General features: G+C 37.9%; 2 protein-coding genes across 2 annotated transcripts; one reads left to right on the top strand and one right to left on the bottom strand.

The window, feature by feature from the left end:
* Positions 1-1,154: 1,154 nt before the first annotated feature.
* LOC117288120 (zinc finger protein 830-like) lies at positions 1,155-7,171 on the bottom strand. Its single transcript, XM_033768820.1, has 9 exons — positions 6,990-7,171; positions 5,673-5,772; positions 5,349-5,533; positions 4,439-4,554; positions 4,094-4,205; positions 3,086-3,152; positions 2,387-2,464; positions 1,748-1,824; positions 1,155-1,422 (listed from the first exon to the last, which is right to left on the bottom strand). The coding sequence occupies exons 1-9, from the start codon at positions 7,091-7,093 to the stop codon at positions 1,233-1,235; spliced, it is 1,029 nt and encodes a 342-aa protein (XP_033624711.1). The 5' UTR covers positions 7,094-7,171; the 3' UTR covers positions 1,155-1,232.
* Positions 7,172-7,250: 79 nt separating this feature from the next.
* On the top strand, positions 7,251-17,554 carry LOC117288393 (origin recognition complex subunit 2-like). Its single transcript, XM_033769239.1, has 12 exons — positions 7,251-7,475; positions 7,885-8,094; positions 8,672-8,866; positions 9,358-9,575; positions 10,388-10,593; positions 11,389-11,521; positions 11,900-12,002; positions 12,803-12,940; positions 13,703-13,874; positions 14,743-14,804; positions 15,377-15,495; positions 15,924-17,554. The coding sequence occupies exons 1-12, from the start codon at positions 7,382-7,384 to the stop codon at positions 16,002-16,004; spliced, it is 1,731 nt and encodes a 576-aa protein (XP_033625130.1). The 5' UTR covers positions 7,251-7,381; the 3' UTR covers positions 16,005-17,554.
* Positions 17,555-20,476: the final 2,922 nt, after the last annotated feature.

Here is a 20,476-nt window from a genome sequence, read left to right as displayed (position 1 = left end):
CCCAATGTTGTCAATACCTTAGTTCGGGTGATGCATTGGAAGCAATTCAAATGCAAAATAATTTCTCACTGATAAACTTTGCAATGATTCATGCAGTACAATACAAGTTTATTTTTCAATAAAAGGAGATGAACAATGCAATATTACTTTTTCTTGGTTTATTGTTTCTTTTTCCTGGGTTATCATTACACGTATATACATTTATCTACAAACACTGTATAATGCACAGCGAGCTCCTCTACGTGCATTAGGTATGCATAAGATTGGTAAAAGTTAACAAATAAATGTTCACAGATTTACACACAACATACATGGTATAAAGTTGGTCATGGTTGGGAACTTGCCATGAAATATTTTTTTTATAACAATGGGTTCAAACACGAACAACTTGATGTTTGAAAACCGTAAAAACATTGAATGTGTTGTCCACTATTTTCCTGAGAGTATCAGGATCGTCTTAGCTGTCACAGGTTTTTTACCAAGTGTTGATACTGATTGGTCTTTGATAATTATCATATCAATGTTGCACACATGTTTTACATACCCTTGGCATAAGAATCAACTGTCATTACCCTCCCCAAGACATTCCAGGTAACCTGGCTGTCTACTTTTTAGTAGTTGTGACCACGTTCTCATAAACAAATGCGGAAGTACTGTGTCGCAGGTATCCAACCCAGATGATGCTCAGTTTTTCAAATGTTTTGGAGGATGTTGTACTTTCCCTCTGGGAAGATCTGACATTCGTAAGCAAAACAAAACGTATGCAAAACAAAAAACAAAACAATGAATTACATCAATATATCAAAAGAACAGATAAAAAAGGAGCTTCTTGCAGATTTCAGATGCCTTTGCAATGGTCATGGGTTCAAATCCAACTCGAGATGCCTGTTTTTTTTTTTTTTTACAGAGCTCGAGAAAGAACTGAGTAAACGGTGCTTTACACACATCGTTGTAAGGGTAAATCATACTCTATTTCCCCGCTGCAAATTTAACATCTGTCAAATAACAAGTCCATGTTCCGAAAGAAATTTGGTTTGCAGCATTGACTCTCACAATCTCGCCTTGATTTCAGGCGTGGAATTTCACGGAGGCCACAGAGTCCATGGCCTCCGTTGCCCCTGGTTTTGCCTTGGTGCCCCTTCAAAAGTTTCTCATATACTTCATTTTCCGAAGGAAGTGCCATATACAAACTGAAAATGGCCTTGCCCTTTCACAGATGAAATTCCAGGGCTTCATTTCCATGCTCCTTTTGACCTCCAGTCTAAGAATTCTCCGAACTCGGCTTCTTCATCGCTATCAATGACATCCTTATCTTCCTGGTCCTCCTTGCCTCTCTCTTGATGCTGTGATTTCTTCACTTGCATCTCAGATTTGATGTGGTCCTGCTTGTCTCGGAGAGCCTCTACCTTGGCGAAGCAGTGTCTGTAAATATTGATTTAAGTTTGAAATGCATTTAATTTAAGAAGACTTAGTAGTAATATACATGTAATGTTCTTAAGAGGAACACATTACCGACACACAAACAAATTCCAATGCGCATGTGTGTGGTGGAGGAGTGGTCAACAACACTTAACTCAGCTCTGGTAATTCTGATCAGCAGACATGGCAGAGTGTGGGTTTGAGTTACGGTTGTGGCAAGATACTTTGAGCAAGATACTTTACCATCATTATTTTGTCCTATGGATTATAAGCCGAAGATTCCATGTACTAAGATCTGCAGTGCAAGTAAAAGAAAAATCCGACTCACATTTGTTCATCGATCTCATCGATATTTCTGTCCACCTGGGCAGCCTCTTGATCCTCTTCTTGTAGGTTTTCAGAAACCTACAAAAAAATAAATAATTATCAATACTACAGATACACAGTTGTTCAATGGTAGAGCTACGTATGTATATTTTGGTTATGACTCTGAAAAAAAAAAGATAATGATGGAAGTAAGCATCCTGTTTCATCTGAAATGTCCCCGTTGAGTTTAAACCAATGAAAACATTTCTCAGAAACGATTCTTGCAATAATTGTTTCTTAGATTTCTAACGTTTGGCGTCTGTTTGGCAGCGATTGCTGCAGCTGGTACCAGCACGCACTCACCCCGCTAAACGTGGATGAAGTGTGAAGATAATGTGACAAATTGTTTATGTTTTCTCAACAAGTAGACACTTTTTAATAGTCGGCATGTTTATGTACATCATGATGTTATTCAGATGTTACTTTTATTGTATCTTTATTGATAATCCTTGATCGAACCTTCAACACAAAGTAGGAAGCACATAGCATATTTTCAAAACAGATTTCAGAATGGAAATTTTGACAGGAAAACACATCGACGTTGTTGTCTCATGTTTGTGGAGACACCCTTGGGTTGTGTCAAATCTATTCTAGGCCTTACCTGGTTTTGCTCTACCATTTCCTTTTGAAACTTGCTCCATTCTTCTTCCATGGTGTTCTTCACTTCCACCTTGCGAACCTAGTCAAACAGGCCAACACAGCGTTTTAGTAACCAGGTAGAAAACATAGTCATATTTAAAGTAAATGCCGTAGCTTACTGTGGTTGTTAAATGATGGTGCACATTGCACAATGTCCAAACGATTCCTGGCCAGTCAAGGACCTTGTTTCCTTGAGCAAAAAAAAAAACCCTTACTATTTAATTTGTTTAACCTCAGATGTAAACATGAATGTCCCATGCTGTATGATTTGTAGGCGAGTGCAGGAAACCCAGAGAGATCATCATGAAACAGTAGGCATTCTCATTATATCCAGGATCTTAAACCCATCCTGATATTTGGTTTTGTGATTGTATGTTGGTATACAAAACAAAAAGGCTTCAAAGGTAAAATGTACACATGGTTTATGAAGCACATGTACAAACCTAGGGTTTATGTTCACTGTGTTGTGCGTTCGAATCCAGCCAAGCTAGCGCTGATTTCACAATGACTAGAATAGGTATTATTATCTAGTTACCGGAGCAAAATTTCTTGATTTGTGCAATTCATAATCATAGACATTATTCCAATGTTTGTATGAGGGAGATTGGCTGTTGCTAGCAGGGCGTTTTATGCAAAGATTAAAAGCCCGAGTTCCATGTACCTTTGCATCCATTACTGGATCATCAAAGAATCCCTCCGGTATGGCTTCAGCAGATGTGGACGGCTTTCTGTCAACACAAAAAATTATAATGAAACCAGGTGTTCTCACAAGAGCACGCCACTTTTTTTTTAAGTTGGGTCAAACAACAACATCAGTGAAGATGTCTACATACACCATGTACACTATAGACAATTCTCAAGATGTTTAACTTGCGTCAGTTAACTACTGACTTGGGTAGTGGTACATGTATCTTCCCTCGCCTTCCCCCTCTAGGACCCGGTTAGAATCACGCCAGCAGTCGATTTCACAAAGAGTAACTCATCCTAACTTAAGATTAATCTTAAGGTCTGCATGCTACAGTGCAGGGTTTGAACTTGTCCTAAGTCCTAAGATTAGTCTTAAGTTATGAAGAGTTTTGTGAAATCGACGGCAGGGGCATTATGATGAGGATTGTATTTTCAGTCCCTACCTGACTGTGTGGGTTTTCCTAGAATAATTCTCAAGGGTTTTCCTCCCACATTTAAAACTGAAACTTTCCTTCCTTGTCTTCTCTCCATTGGGTCCTTGGTTAGTACAGTTATTAAAGACAGTGGACACTGTTGGTAATTGTCAAAGATTAGTCTTCACAGTTGGTGCATCTCAACATATGCATAAAATAACAAACCTGTGAAAATTTGAGCTCAATCGGTCGTCGAGTTTGCGAGATAATAATGAAAGAAAAAACACCCTTGTCACACAAAGTTGTCTGCTTTCAGATGCTTGATTTCGAGACCTAAAATTCTAGCTTGAGGTCTCAAAATCTAATTCGTGGAAAATTACTTCTTTCTTGAAAACTGCGTCACTTCAGAGGGAGCTGTTTCTCACAATGTTTTATACTATCAACCTCTCCCCATTACTTGTAATCCAGAAAGGTTTTATGATGATAATTATTTTGAGTAATTACCAATAGTGTCCACTGCCTTTAAGTCGATGGCTTCACACCAGAATAAATGAAATGAAATGAACTACCTTTCTTTAGCATCTTCATTGGATGATTTTGATGAGCTTACTTCCTGTGATGAAGGTATTTCAGGTGTAGTATTGGTAGCTGATGATTCTGGACTAAAGAAGTCTGAAAAAGGAGGGGGGAAAAACGGGTCATATCACATGTTGAGTGACAGTTGAGCTGTTCGGGAACCTTATTCTACCAATCCAATGTTTTTTGAAACAATGTACCACTGTCATGACACCTTCACATTTTGTCCCATATCACACCCTACTGCTTCTTCATACATATGAAGCTTATCCTGATGCTTTGTTTTGTTTTCTCTTGACGAAGTATTGTCAGTACATATATTTAACATAATTTCTTACCTGCCGGAAGTGCTGATGTTTCTGCTGTCTTGCTTCCAGATTTAATCCCTGATTTCTCGGACACATCGATGGACGGTGAGCTTTTGATCTCACTGTCAAAAAATCCAGCAGGCAGTCTGAAAGATGGATAAGGAAACAAAGAACTATGATGAAGACTGCCAAGCCTAAAGATGATACTTAGACCAACCATGTACATTTTGTCCACAAGGTCATTCTAAAAAATATGATGCTCATGGCATGACTCTTCTTATGTAGCCAATTAGTTTTCTGAATGTTCAAAGAATAATTCTCGGGACCATCTATGGACGTTATCAAGTACCAATATCTACTGTTATGTATAAGACATTTATAACTAAGATTTGATGATACATTGTTTTCCATTTTAGAACAATCTCAACTACTTGAGTCCAGTATGCAGGCCCTACAGAAATTTGGATTATAATAATGTAATGGAATGTGATTTGAACCTGTCCCCTCTGCAACTGAGATACTGTTATGTTTGTGGTCTCCCTTTGTTGTCAATATCTTTCATTGGGGTTGTCAGTTGGTAGAGCGCCGCGGCATTAATCTGGAGGTCGCAGATTCAAATCTCTTTCTTGTCAATTTTTCTTTGTTCAACACCAAATTGAATCAAATTTACCCAGTCAGTTTCTGTTGTGGGATTTTACATTGGTTACCAAATTACACACACCTCTTGGATAGAAAGAAACAATGTAAAAGTCTATGAAGTGAATCCCATTTGAGGTCTTGAAACAAACAGTTGCGCTACTGGTCTTTCCATAATCGCTTTTTAAACAAATCTGGCTGCTCTCCGTTGGAACTTTATAAGATTGTCTATGTGTATCTTTTTCGTCGTGTTCATCAAAAACAAAACGATGTCTGTTAACTCCATCGCTCATCTGACACTTACCCCTTTGTAGCACTAGGCTGTCCACTTTCTCTTGCTTTCTTTACAGATGTTGTCGTCGTTGTTGATGTTACATCATGATCCCCTTTCCTCTTGGCTGTTGTTTGTGCTTTGACATGCAGGCTGGGTATGGACTGTTTCTGTTGTACTGCATCTGGCGTACCGCCATGTTTAAGCAAGGCTAGATTCTACAAACCCACAGAAAAAAATGCATGTTAGTTGTTCAGAGATAACACTTACTCAAAAGAGATCTACACATGGTGCTACCGCAAACCTCACTTAATTTTTACACCCACCATCAAAGTTTCAAATTCTAATTATCCTTACCTCTTTGTGTTTTTTGCCTTGGAGGTGTGCGGGCCAGAGAATCTCACTTTTCACTTGTGCGTTACAAACAACACAAACAAGCTGACCAATGCTGTTGTACGTATAAACCAGTTAAAGATGTTTAACAAAACATTGATTTGGAAAAAATAAAACTACATAACCTAGAATGTTGATAATGAGGCTTTCAAAACACTGCTACATGTACGTAATACGAGTGACCTCATTATGGGTTCCTTCTAAAGGCCAAAAAGGGTATAAACAACAAAATTATATCGCAATTTGTGAATGTGATGAGTACATCTGTCTGCTGACCGCCACACTGGCATTTAAAAAAAACAAGTCACTTTTTGTTTGTCTTCTGACGTTTTACTGTCGCACAGATCTTAGCCCTCCGACGTATTATCGAGGCAGTAAAGAACAAGAAACTGCCGGCTGTACTGACCTTCATACACGTATTTTTCAAAAAGGCCTTTGACTCCATTCACAGGGGCAAGATGATCAAAATCTTGAAGGCGTATGGAATCCCGCCATGGCTTCTTCGAGCCATCGAAGCCGTACACCAATACCACTGCTAAAATCATCACCCTAGACGGAGAATGTGTTGTGTTCGAAATATTGGCTGGAGTTCTGCAAGGCGACCCGCTGGCTCCATTTTTATTAATCATTGTACTTGACTACGCCCTGAGCATACCAGCCCTCAAAGAACACAAGGATCTAGGCTTCACCATCACCCCAAGAAAGTCTAGAAGAATCGGCCCAGTGATCTTCTCCGACCTAGACTTCGCAGATGATATACACCGTACATGTAGCCCTTCTGTCTGACAACATCCTAAGAGGCACAAGAGCTACTCAGCATAGTTTGAGTAGGAGTGTGAGAAGGTTGGTCTCCATCTCAATGCAAAGAAGACGGAGTATATGGTTTATTACATTGGGGATCATGCTCCGCTAAAGACCTTCAAAGAGAATCATCACTTTCAAAATGTATGACCACCAAAGATGCAAAGTAAAAAAAAAAATAAAAAAAGGAGGCCCCTATTTTTTTTTATTTTTTTTTCTCTCTATAATTTGAGTTGATAAGGAGAACTAAACAAATTTAAAAACTGTGTGATAAAAAATATGTGTCCCGGCGATGAGTCCTTTCCTATATTGTCCGTGGTGACTGGTGGCTTTTGATAAACTAAAAATAAACATGCACTGCAACTGCAATGCAATGGTCAGACAAAAAAAAACGTTGTTTGTCATTTTTATTATGGTTAGATCTTGGCTTTGAAAAATCAACATTACACTATTATTATACAAGAAGAACACAAAGGATATTTTGCCAAAGGTGAGTTTATCTTCGTCGCTGTGGATTTGCTCCCAGCTCGTTGTTTCTTCATTAGATCCCGCAGGTCAACTTTTTTCTTGCTGGAGGACGCCATCTTTGATAGTGATTTCTGTGTTTGTTTGTTTGTTTGTGGATCGAACTCAAACTAAAGACCCAAACCATTGGTCATGAATTTCAGCTTTAAAATATATTTATATAAATCAGATTTATAATATGAATTTTATTATCATGAAGTGAACGATTCATACTTGACAAATAAACACTATCAAAAAAAACCACTTCATAATATGGAATTGTATTTGAATTTTTGTAGTCAAAATCCAAAACAGTTGGTCAAAACAAAACTGCAGACGACGTTTTAATTACTGGAGTAATTTCAAAGATGGCGGCTTCCGCAAGACATGTGTCGGTGGCGTTGGAGTTCGTTGGAAACGATGAAGTTGTAAAGCACATTGTGGGCATTGAACAAGTTTCAGGTATAATTAATTTGCAAACCGTTTTTCTGAAGTTTATTAATAGTTAAAAAAAATGAAAATCTTCTGGCAAAGTGTTGTTTTTTTTAACAATAAAAACTGTCAGCAGCGGGAGTAAATATCTCTCGCCCCCTGCACGTTATATTTACGCACACACAAACCAAATCGCCCCATGTGGCTTCTGTTTTCAATTTTCTTGATCAATCCATCCATTCAAGATTCAGTAACTCCCACTGCTCTAGTCATAATTACTGCATTCGACAGCCACTTTGCAAATATTTCCGTATCCTGCCACCACTTTTTCACTAATTTCCACCCATTATTAAAAAAATTAATTAGAAATAAATAACAATTTAACTTTAAATAACACAGGAATTTACCTAGCAACTTCAACTTTACTTTCTCCATCCAGCAAAGAAACCAAGAATATCCAAAGTGCAGACACTCGCAGAAACACCCTCAGCTGAGCGGCCAGTTCGGGCCTCCAGAAAGAAGGTCAATTACAGCGAAGCTCTCTTGGGTTTGACCAAGCCGGATTCGGACTCAGAAACATCAGAGGATGACGAAAGTAGCGAAGGAGAAGAAGATGATGAAGAGGACATTTCAAATAAAACACCAGAAGGTGCATTTAGAACAATTTATAATATTGAAGTCTTATATAAAGCACCCGTATCTACCAACAAGTTACTCAAGGCGCTTAGTATTTTTACAGAAAGTGTCTGAGACGCAATTGTGTAAGGGTTTAATTACGGCGCATTCAGAAGCCACTGCCAGGAACACCGGGGAAAACCCCTTCTCTTTTCGATAAGTGCACTGTTTATTTTTTACATGCGTTGCACAACACATGGGACCAATGGCTTTACGTTCCTCACCAAAGAGTTGGGGGTATTAACAACAACCATGTTATTGTTAGTATCCCCCCCCCCCCCTCCGCTTCGCTTCATTTTAATAAAATAAAAGATCGACCCATGACAAAAAAAAATTACTTTTATAATAAATTAGATTTTTATTCACTTAGCCCATACTGAAAAAAGGACACACACCAAAAAGCTGTCAACTATCATTTGTTCAAAACTCCCTCTAGTAAATTTTTGTTTGCTCAACCCCAAATCATTGTTTTTAAAGACTCGCTCTGCCAGACATGTTCTTGTATTGAAAACCTTCCATTTTTTTTTGCGATACTTGATGTCCTGTTGCAGTACTGCTTGATGAAGAAGGCATCAAAGGGGCTGATGTGTATCAATTTAAGAAGAACAAACGAGCTGGCCAGATGGCACAGCTTGCCCGAAAGTGTGCAACACCTGTTTCCACTAAGAAACAACAGAAGGAGGCAACTGCACCTACACGGAAGCAGAAAGAGCCTGTCCAGAGAGTGACTAGAAGAAGCAGTAGAAGTAAGGTCTTTTCATACTTATAAATACTTATAAATGTATAATGAATAGGGTAGATGGCCTTAGCTTTCAATCCAAACCGGACCTTCTTCAGAGGCATAAAACAAGTACAAACAAATACATATCCATTTATAGAAAAAGAGAGGGGAAAGGGATTAAGGGAAGGATCCAGAAAACAACGGGAAAATAACAGCCAATCAAAGTTTTTATTTCAGAAACAATTGATGGCTATGAACCAATAGGAGTAAAGTGGCGAGGACAAAGGATGTTTAGCATGAAAGGATGGATTACTGGACCATGAAAGTGGTACATGCATTGTTCAATAACAATGCAGGGAAACATGAAAGGGTAGAATTAGAGAGCAAGTTGCATCATGATGCAACTAAATATAAAAATAAAACTGTTTTTTGTTTACCCTTGTTGTCAAAAAAACAACAATGACCCTACCTTTGAAAGAATGGTAAACAACTGTTTTAAAATGTTGATATTTTTAGGAGCTTTACCCGACTTGGTTGATGACAGTGACACCTCCGATAGTTCAAGTTCTGATGACCAAGGAGATGACGATAATAGTAGCACCCACAGTAAAGACAGCACGTCATCAACGCACAGATCCACCAGGGCCACCAGAGGGGGCGCTAGAGGGGGCAAGACACCCAGGGGTTCCACGTCAGAGAATTCTAGAAGGAAGACCAGGGGAGAAATAGATGTAGTAAGATTCAGATTCAGATTTTAAGTATCTGGGTTTAAACCACAAGGGAAACTGACTGGGTGATTTTTTAACAACTTGGGGTTGAACGAAGACAAATTTATTAGAGCAGAATTTGAACCAATGAATAATGAAATTTTCATAGGTTAGTTTTGTTGTATACATACTACATTTATATAATGATTAAAACAATCGAGTGGTTCCAAAAACCAACAGTAAAATCTGCCTGTAAAGCCATTATACACTTTCAGAACAGAAACAAAAAAAAACAGGGTTTATTATTTCAAAATATTATTCCATGAAATGCTTTACTTTTTGAGAAAACATTAAAAGCAATATCAATTCTCGATAGCGAGAATTACGGATTTATTTTAAACACATGTCATGACACTGCGAAACGTGCAGAAACAAGAGTGAGTTTTCCCGTTATTTTCACAGGTTTGTTTAAATTTGATATATAAGTTGTGATACACGAAGACTGGGACTTAGTCAATACTAATACCGAAAGTGTATAATGGCTTTAAGGTATGAATTTGATGCTTTCGCTAAAATGAGCAAAGATTCTAAAATGGCTCTTTTTGAAAACCACGGCTTTGGCTTGGGCCCTGGCTCAGGCTCTGTCTGCTTGTTTTGAAAACCCAAACCAAAAGCGCATTTTAAAATAAACTGACTGAGACTGTAGTCGGAGCCCAAACTGAAAACCTTGGTTGTGACAGGTCCTAAGACACCTCAGAAGTTGTTATTAAATTTATATATTTTTCGTTGGTATAAAATAATAGTAATTGTACCTTACACGTATGTTGTCTATTTTACAGCCAAACTTGGCAGAGGAGTACTTCTCTGCCCATGCGGGCATGTCCCTCACCTCTGACCACACCCTGTCCAGACTGGCCGTGCCTCAGATGGACCAGCAGCAGGTCAATAAAGCGTTGAGTAGTGCCCCCAGTAGTCATCATGCGCAGATATCGGAGCTCTATACAGAGTACCAAGGCTTGTTTAACAAGTGGATGTTTCAGCTGAGGTATGCCAGGTTTTTTTTCTTCAAATACTCCCTTGGATCATCCCAAAAAGTCTTTTCTGCTAATAATGGGTCTGATCTTGTTTAACCACAAAAAGATGACTACTATTGATGCGATTATACAGATGTGCTGGACCTACCTTGTTTGTATTTCAGAGGGAGTCTCTTGCACAGAGGCATTACGGAAACTCAAAGGAAGAGCCAAGGCCCAGAATGAAAGTTGGAGGAGATAATACAATATATAATTCAATGAGTTTTTATATCGCGCCATTTCAATTTAGACCACAGCACTTTAGAAAAACAATAGCAATGCAAATAATACATTAAATGAACAAAAAAGCAATAAACAGAAACTAAGAAAAAAGATGTTTTTTTTAAGTGCCTTCTTGAAAATAGGCAGAGGTGCGTATGGTGATGGGAAGATGGTTCCACAGTCATGGAGCTGCTCAGGAAAATGATTTATATGCATCGGATTGAAGAGATTTGCTGCTTGGTTGATGTGGTCAACAAGGGAGCATTAGTCAGTGCTGGGGGACTATAGCCCAGGAATGTGTGTGGTGTGCTTAGTGAGAAAAGGGGGTGAGGTTTGAAATGAGTTGAGATGTATACAACTTTTGGGAGAATACTATTGGTCAATGGAAAATCTTCCTACATTGTGTAAAACTAGAAAATGCACACATTCTTCCATCTCACTTGTGGCAAGTAAACTGCATTGTTCGTTTTGAATGAACTGAAAATGTTTGATGCAGTATACCATGCGTTCCAACTTGCTTTTCACCCCTTTCTTTTAATGTGCAGCAATGGTTTCAATCTGATGTTGTATGGACTTGGTTCCAAGCGAGGCATTCTAGATAAGTTCAGGGCCGAGATGCTGAGCAAGTGCAGTCATGTGGTGATCAACGGATTCTTCCCGGGTCTAACTGTGAAAAGTGTAAGCGCATGATTTAGTTTTCTTCACATTTTTAAAAGTGTCTACATGTTTATCGATCTTAGTAGTGAACCTACGTTTTGAGTAGTTTACAAGTTGTTTTGGTGGTTCGCATGTGTATTGCATGACTTTTTAGCCTGAGTATTGTATGATTAATTAAAATTGCACCTCCTGAAAAGAACGAAAAATTTGAGAAATTAGTTTTCGTATGAAAATTAACGGCAACGATATTTCAAAGGATTTCAGTTACTCAAGAAGCTAAAAATAAATTCTGACAGTGAGACGGCAAGAAGTTGTTGAAGGAATCGCCCATCCCTGCAAAATCGCGTCAGCGCTTCCTCGGGCTTTTTAATTGATAAACATTTTGGTTTCTCTTTGTAGATTCTGAACAGCATCACTGATGATGTATTGGGACATCAGGCGGGATTTCGCAGCCTGGCTGAACAAACCGAGTTCATCCATGACACTCTAGAGGAGCGAGAAGGTAAGACATGGCAGGGAAGTAACAATTGCAGGCTTTTTGTTTGGCTGGTTACATGTAAGTAAAGTTTTACAGTACCTGACGCGTTCACCCTTCATCATGCCAAAAGGTGTTACTCAAACATCTTGGAATTATGCTTTAAGTGCTACCGGTAGTTGGGGTTGGGGTTGGGGGGTGGGTAGTCAGCCGCGACTACTACTTTTGCTTAATGGGTCGAGGGGACTTCTCATTATTAACTTCACAACCCCAGAGTGAGTTCTCATTTGCTATCAATATTTCGACAAGCATGCTCTAGTCATCTTCAGATACCGAAAAAAACTTTGCGATGCTGGTTTTCTTTATAAGGATTCTGAGTTTGCATTGAAATCTACTATGTGGCATAAATAGCAAGGCAAGTACTCGCAACAAATATAGGTATATGCACATGGTGTTTTTTGTTGTGTTTTTTGTTTTACAAGTCACCAGACACACAAAGCCTGAAGGCTACTTCAAGGTTTTGGCTACAATAAAGCCCGGTTCATACTTCCTTCGAATGCAAATGCGAAGTGAATAATGACGTCACAAACTCGCAACGAAAAATTCGCAGCAGTTGATCTCTGCTCTACTCACTTGCAAATATCGCTGCGAAAGGAGGGTCTAGACATCAAATTCACGTCGAATTCGCTTCGAATTCGCATTCGCAGGAAGTATGAACCGGGCTTAAAACTGAAAACTTAATTTACATTGATGCCTCACCTCACCATGCAATGCCTTGCAACATTCCTCCAAGACAGTTTTCTAACTATTATTTCTTCTTTCTTCAGAGCCACTCTTCTTGATTATCCACAACATAGATGGTATGATGCTGAGAGGGTTCAAGTCCCAGACTACCCTGGCGTCGTTGTCTCAATTGTCGTCGGTGCACATCATTGGGACCATAGATCATATTAATGCACCACTCAGTAAGTGCTATTAAAGGAACACGTTGCCTTGGATCGGACGAGTTGGTCTATAAAAAGCGTTTGTAACCATTTTTTTTATAAAATGCGTATGGTTGGAAAGATGTATTAAAAGTAGAATACAATGATCCTCACAAATTTGCTCAAAATTGCTTGGTTTACTTTTACTGTGCGAACTATAACACGGTCGGCCATTTATGAGAGGCAAAAATTTGACTCCCATAAACGGCCGACCGTGTTCGTCGACGAGGTAAAAGGGAAACCGTGCAATTTAAAGGCATATTTGTGTGGAACATTGTATTCTACTTTTACAGCATCTTTCTACCCATATGCATTTTATAACAAACTGTTACAAACGCTTTTCAAAGACCAACTCGACTGATCTAAGGCAACGTGTTCCTTTAAATAATTTTCTTTGTGTAGCAATGTTGTGTAATATTGTGCCACAGCACCTTGTAAACATTAAGTGATGCTACATGTATGTAAAGGAGTTGGTCTCATACAATACCTCACAGGAAAACACTGAATGTTGAAGCACCTTCAGCATCACTGAGTGACAGATATGAGCACTATATAAGAAAGCATTGCGCCAGTGCACTCCGCATGAACATCTGGGTGTGCTCTTTTGTGTGTGTTTACATCATGGCTTTAAAAGCGAGATACAACAATTTGACAGTTTCAAACTTTTCTTCTTCAGGGAATTCTGTTGATATACATATCACTATCAGTCACTAAAAATGGAACTTCTTCATAATACATCCACAGTTTGGGATCAGTCCAAATCCAGCAGTTTCTACTGGGTGTGGTACGAGGTCACGACCTTTGAACCCTACACAGAAGAGACGTCTTATGAGAACTCTCTGTTGGTCCAGCAGTCTGGTGTCCTTGCCCTTAGTTCACTGACTCATGTACTGAGAAGTCTGACACCAAACGCAAGGTGAGTTTACATTACTACTCTGCCTTTGGGTTAAGGGTAGGGTCATAGATTGTTTTTTGTCAATGTATGTACACTCAATGCTGATTTAGAAATTTGAGCAATGGATTTGTTATAAATGTTTTGTGTGACCAATTATCCAAGCCATATAACAACAAAGGGAATAATTCTCAACAATAGTTTATGCTGTCATCCGCTGCAGTGTTTCTAATTGAAAAAGTTTGTTTGTTTGTTAGTTTGTTTGTTTGAATGATCTTCCCATCAAGGGAACTTTGCAAACTCCCACAAAGGGATATAAACACCAAGCTGGCAACAGCCAATTTCTCTCTGTACAAACATTGGTTTAACGTCTATTGATTATGAGTTGCACAAATGAAGAAATTGTGATTCAGTAACTAGACGACAATCTTTATTCTAACCTATTGTATGGGTACTTATCTGTTTTGGTTCAGTCAGTTTCTTTCAATGTTCTTTATCCCCGATGCAAATTTAACATATATTATATCGTTGCGGTACCCGCTGCCAAAACATAGATTCTTTATCCCCGATGCAAATTTAACAAATATTATATCGTTGCGGTACCCGCTGCCAAAACATAGGATTCGAACTGCCTCTAGCAACCGGGCAAACTCGGTAGTCTAGTTGGTAAGACACTGCTCTAGAATTGCAAGGGTCGTGGGTTCGAATCCCACCCGAGTAGCATGCCTGTGGTATTTTTTCACAGGACTCAGGAAAGTATACTGAGTATACAGTGCTAACACACATCGGTGTATGGGTAAAAACCAAAATTAATATATTCTTTATCCCCGATGCAAATTTAACATATATTATTTCTTTCAATGTCTTACACCTTTTTAATTTATTTGTACAGAGGTATCTTCAATCTCTTAGTGGTGTATCAATTAGCTCACCAAGATGATTCCACGTACCAAGGTAAGTCTCTCATTGTGAGTGCAGTTAGACATACACATGTAGCTGATACAACAAACACATGCACCGCTATTTCTATCAATATTACATTTGTGTGAATGGTAGGAATGATTTGGCTGTATAAGTTATATTCGAATGTCATGTAGTGATATACACAAGGCAAGTCTGCTTGGGTTTATTAACTATAACAAAAACTACCACTCACTAGTTTATATATTTGTTTTACCCTTATACACTGATGTCAATTAAGCAGTGTATACCATACTCGGCACTTTCCCAAGTTCTGTGAAAAAGATTACCTGAAAAACCCTGACCTTTGCATAGCTACATAGAGTACATGTAGATATGTTAACGATAGACCACTTAGCTAGCCAAATGGGCTAGAGGCAGTTCAAATCCTGTAAGTTAGCCACAGTTTTGCAATGATTTAATACATGTAGATGCTAGTTTTTCATCAGGGATAAAGAATATAATTTGTTTTTACCCATACACTGATGTATATACAATGGAAAGCACTCACTACTCATTCATTTCCTAAATTCTTTAAACAAATTATATATTATTCCTTATCCTAGGACTCTCCTTTCAAGACTTGTATCAGAAGTGTCGTGAGGCATTTCTTGTCAACAGTGAGCTGACTCTACGAGCTCAATTGACAGAATTCAGAGATCATAAACTGATAAGATCCAAAAAGGTAAGCACTGAAAAATCAAAGACTCCTTTGTACATTAGCTGGATCGGCCTGCCAATTAGTTTTGTTTCTTGGATACTGGAAAGATTGACTGATCTCTTGCCCTATCCATGCTGTCTGTATACTATCAAAACATGTGCTGCTTATGTGCCACCCACTCTATTACTGACAGTATGCAACCCTGGTTCAATTCCCGGATAAGACCATGTATGAGTAGAATTGTGTGTTGGTTCTCTGTTACGTAATGGAGGGTTTTTCTCTTTGCCCTCCAGCTTTCCTCCCTCTGGAAGAGCACTTTTGATCTCTGGCTATGCTCTGTGGTCATGTTTTGGTAGATTTTGCTGGCTAACAAAGGTGCCCTTCCCAGCTACGAGTAAGAAGGATTGGCCTCCCAAATTATTATCAACTACTATTATTATTTCATCTCCTAGGGGTTGGATGGTGTGGAATTTCTGCTAATTGCTGTGGATAGCTCAACATTGGTGGAGTTTCAACAACAAGAAGAGGTGTGAGGAATCGCTCTCAGGGAGGATCCTTGGAGTGTTTAGCCGGGAAGGTTCCACAGAGGCGCCATCAGGTGGGACTTGTATTGGTTCATGAAATATCACAGGACTTTATGAGATCATTCTGAAGGCTTTGCATGGTGGACAAATACTATTTAGTAAGGTTTAGCGGTGTCACCATGTAAAATCTCTTTTGTGAGTGGTGGGGCCTCTAATGAGAAGAGCCGGTTTCTGCTTGATGTTCAGACTGTTTTCTGGACTTCATAACGTAACATCTCAGGCAGATTTCAACCAAAATATTGAATTTGTTAAATCGGACTCTGAGGGAAAACTACTAATGTATAGGTACGTATAACACAAATAATATGTTGTTGCTCTGTTGATTTTGAGCAGCTTCGGTATGCTCTATAACTACAGCAGGAGTTTCTGAAATAATGTTTTGTGCCTTAATGCTTAAGAGTGTTAGCCAGAAGGTTGTCTGTTTTCATTTTGGACAACCTGATTTATCTGGATTTATGTTACACACAGTACTTTTATAACTTTATCGTCACAGTCAGATCTATGGGAGACAATAAGGGGGAAAATATCTTTCAAATTGGTGCGATCACAATGTTTTTTAGATCGTGACTTTTATCTTGTCCGACGTGCCAATTTTGTCATCTTGTTCATGTTTTTCGGGGGCTCTTTTAATCAAGAAAACTCGTCAGTGAATGAGAAGACGGAGGACTATTTTTGTTCTTTGCACATTTTTTCTCTCACATTTGGGTAAAAATAACAAAAACATAGTTTATTTTTGTAGTTAAACCTGTTTAATGTTGAATGTGTTTTGTAAGTTTGATACAACTTTTTATTAAGAAGTTAACATTGACAGCTTTTGTCACTACGCCCCAACTGTCACAAATCCTCTGAAAACATAGTCGGGATGTACTACAAGCCCAAAGAGCAGCCCAATGAGCAACTGTTGGGCAAGATTTGAAAATCCCGGTGATTTTGTGCCCTGAAATGGATGCTTGCCAGCTCTCTTGTAAATTAAGTTTCAGTTACAAAAGTTAATACAATCATTAGAAAGGAATTTCCCCTTCATAAATCGTTAAAAAGTTTGCTTTCATAAGCTATCATAACATCAAGTATAAACAAATTCAATGGACATACCTAGTTTTTGGAAGAGTAAAAACATAATTCTAGTCCCCTAGTTCCCAATACATGTACATGTAAATCATAAAATCAGTCTGTGAAACTTCATCAAATGAGGTGATCACTGATCACAATAAAAAATTTGCATATTTTTTTTCGGCTGGAGGATATTGTTTTGTTTTAGAATTGGCAAGGAACCAAGTTCTGCAAACCCACTTTCTTGTGAATATTTTTTCAGGACAATTTGTACTGTTATAAACTTTACAAAAACAAGTTATTTTTGCCTTATATTCTTCATTTATCAGATTATATTTTGTATTGAGTGCCTTGTGATACAACGAAAAACAACTTGACTTCATTGGAAATAAAATCATGATTTTATCAAAAACGGAATATAGTTTTTTTTATTTTTACCGATTTTTGTTTAGTGTTCGGTTGTAACTGTAAGTATATGTGGAAAATGGGTGCAATGCACATGTTATGCGCCCCGCCCGCTTCCTTTTTAAGAGGTCGCCTCCTTTACAAATAGTTATGCATTTTAAAGATCTCTGAAAAAAAGGGTGGCAATTTAAAAAAGAAAAGAAAAAAGGGAGCCTGATTTACAATTACCTGATGATGCATCAGCACAGATGTGGGACATTTTAAATGCTCACATGTGAAATGTGGTTAAAAAAGCATGTCAGACACCACAAAATCAGCTCAAATATTAAACACATGTTTTGATATTGAAAACTTTATAGATTTTTCCATCAGAAAAATAAGAAATAATAGAGATAAAAGATTTTATTTGCTATTTATAAATTCAGTACAGTAATTAAAAAACAGCATTAGCTCCCATATTAAACAAATTCATGTAAATAATGTTGCAAACTTTTGAACATAATTATAATTCAAGAAGCATCAGATAAAATGTGTCTAGTTTTCCTGTTTATAATATCAGTAAAGTGGTTAGACATAAAATATTCATCTTACATTGATTGTCAGTTGCTAAATGCAATAAGAAATATATTCTTTTTCTTCTAAATCCTTAGAGTTCAGAGAGTACCCTGACCAACACTATTCGACAATATTTCCGCTATAAATCAGAAAACCAGTAAATACTACAAATACACAAAATCATCTCCCAGCTAGTTCATGAATATATTCCATTTTTTGTTATTGTGTCATCAAAATGGCTGACAAACAAGATACAGTCGTCATGACTGCAGATGCATGTTAGTCATTAAAGTTGTATCTTTCTAAACCTTTTCGTAAATATACAGTACATATTGTACACACAAAACTGACTAGATTTGAACTTCTTGCAGTGCAAATGCATGTGTATTTTGATCTCGGACATGAGCATTATAAAACTAAATAATGATGATATACTAATTTTTTACTAGTTTAAAAAGAAGTGCAATATTTTACATACTGTGCAAAACAAGATATAAAAACGCTATATAAAATATTTGCATCAATGCATTCTCTATGTAGGCAAACTATGAATTTGAATGTAAACAAAAAGATTACAAAAATATATGGTTAAATCTCAGAACTATAAGTATTAACTAAATATGTAAATCAAGATTGACCGGGGAAAAAAAAGAAGGTAGTTCTATCGAGATGTGTCTACCATGCACACACTTACGTATAAATTTATGAATACAGTTTAAACAAAATTAATTTCTAAAAGTATTTGGACCAAAACTGACATTAAAAAACCACAAAGAACTAAAACGTTCAGTGAATGCTTTTTCAGGCATTGATTTCTTTGGCAATCTAACATACCCACTGGACGGACAAAAAGTGGCATTAATTTTTTTCTCTTAAGTGGATTTTTTCTCCTCAAGTTCATGAGGACGCTTTCTATTGGGGAAAATAGATAAAAACGAAACTTATTTTGACCTTAAAGAATCTTTTTTAACAAAAATGGACTTGATAATAATTATTTACCGGGCGAGGCTTTAGCCCAATTTCATAGAGTTGCTTAAGCATAAAATATTGCTAAACATTTTTCTGCTTGGCAGAAATAAGCAGGATACTAGTCACAAACATGATAGTTTGGATGGTAACCTTAATTTGGTTAGCATAACTTTGATGCGCTTAGCTGCTTTTTGTGCTTAAAGGCAGTGGACACAATTGGTAATTACTCAAAATAAATATAGCATAAAACCTTACTTAGTAACGAGTAATGGGGCGAGGTTGATAGTATTAAAACATTGTGAGAAACGGCTCCCTCTAAAGTGAAGTAGTTTTCGAGAAAAAAGTAATTTTCATCGAATTTGATTTCGAGACCTCAGGTTTTATAGAATTTGAGGTATAAAAATCAAACATCTGAAAGTGCACAACTTTGTGTGACAAGGGTGTTTCTCTTTCATTATTATCTCGCAACTTTGATGACTAATTGAGCTCAAATTTTCACAGGTTTGTTATTGTATGCATATGTTGAGATACATGCACCAAGTGAGAAGACTAGTCTTTGACAATTACCAATAGTGTCCAGTGTACTAGTCACAAACATGATAGTTTGGATGGTAACCTTAATTTGGTTAGCATAACTTTGATGCGCTTAGCTGCTTTTTGTGCTTATAAGCAGCTCTATGAAATTGGGCCTGATGTAGGCAATATAAATGCTAACAGTGAGACGTGGTTAACAACAAACCCTAACACGTCAGACGCAACAAAATGAGCTCTCCTAATAAACAAATATTCTGTGCTTACGGTGCCTGTTAAATACACAATTCTATGGGCTGTTAATAAGCACCTAATTCCACCACAGTAAGCAGAGCCATGAAATTGTGCCTTGGGCCCAATTTTATAGAGCTGTTTAAGTAGCAAATAATGCCTAAAAATGTTCTGCTTAGCAACAATGAGCATGATACCAGTCACACATGATAGATGTGGAATGGTACTTTGGCTGGTAACCTTAATGTGGTTAACGTTTTGTCATTGTGCTTAGCTACTTTTTTGCTTTAAAAAACAGGCGTATGAAATTGGGCTCTGACGAAAAAGAGGCGCTTAAATTTAGAGTATTGTAAAGAATTTTTTTTCTCAGTAAACCAAAGCCACACCAAAGCTAAGACAATGGCACATTGGAAATGAAGTGTTTGAAAATCTCAGGCTTGGTGTACATGTACACGTATATAGTGGCTGTACTGGGTTCTTTTTGCATTGGCCGCTCTTCAGACAACTTGCTTTAGTAGTTGCGGTTATAACCCCGGATTTGAGGTGGTGGAGGTGGGGGAGGGGGGTTCCCACTGGGAGCTGCCGGAATGTACACATGAGACGCTGAAGGATGCTGTGCACTTTGACGGCTAGGCCCCCTCTGTAATCCAGGCTCCATCATGGCGGGGTCATTGGCGGGA

Source organism: Asterias rubens, chromosome 3, assembly GCF_902459465.1.
Source record: "Asterias rubens chromosome 3, eAstRub1.3, whole genome shotgun sequence".
In the NCBI taxonomy this organism is placed as follows: domain Eukaryota; kingdom Metazoa; phylum Echinodermata; class Asteroidea; order Forcipulatida; family Asteriidae; genus Asterias; species Asterias rubens.
This window is presented reverse-complemented; position numbering and strand designations above follow the sequence as displayed.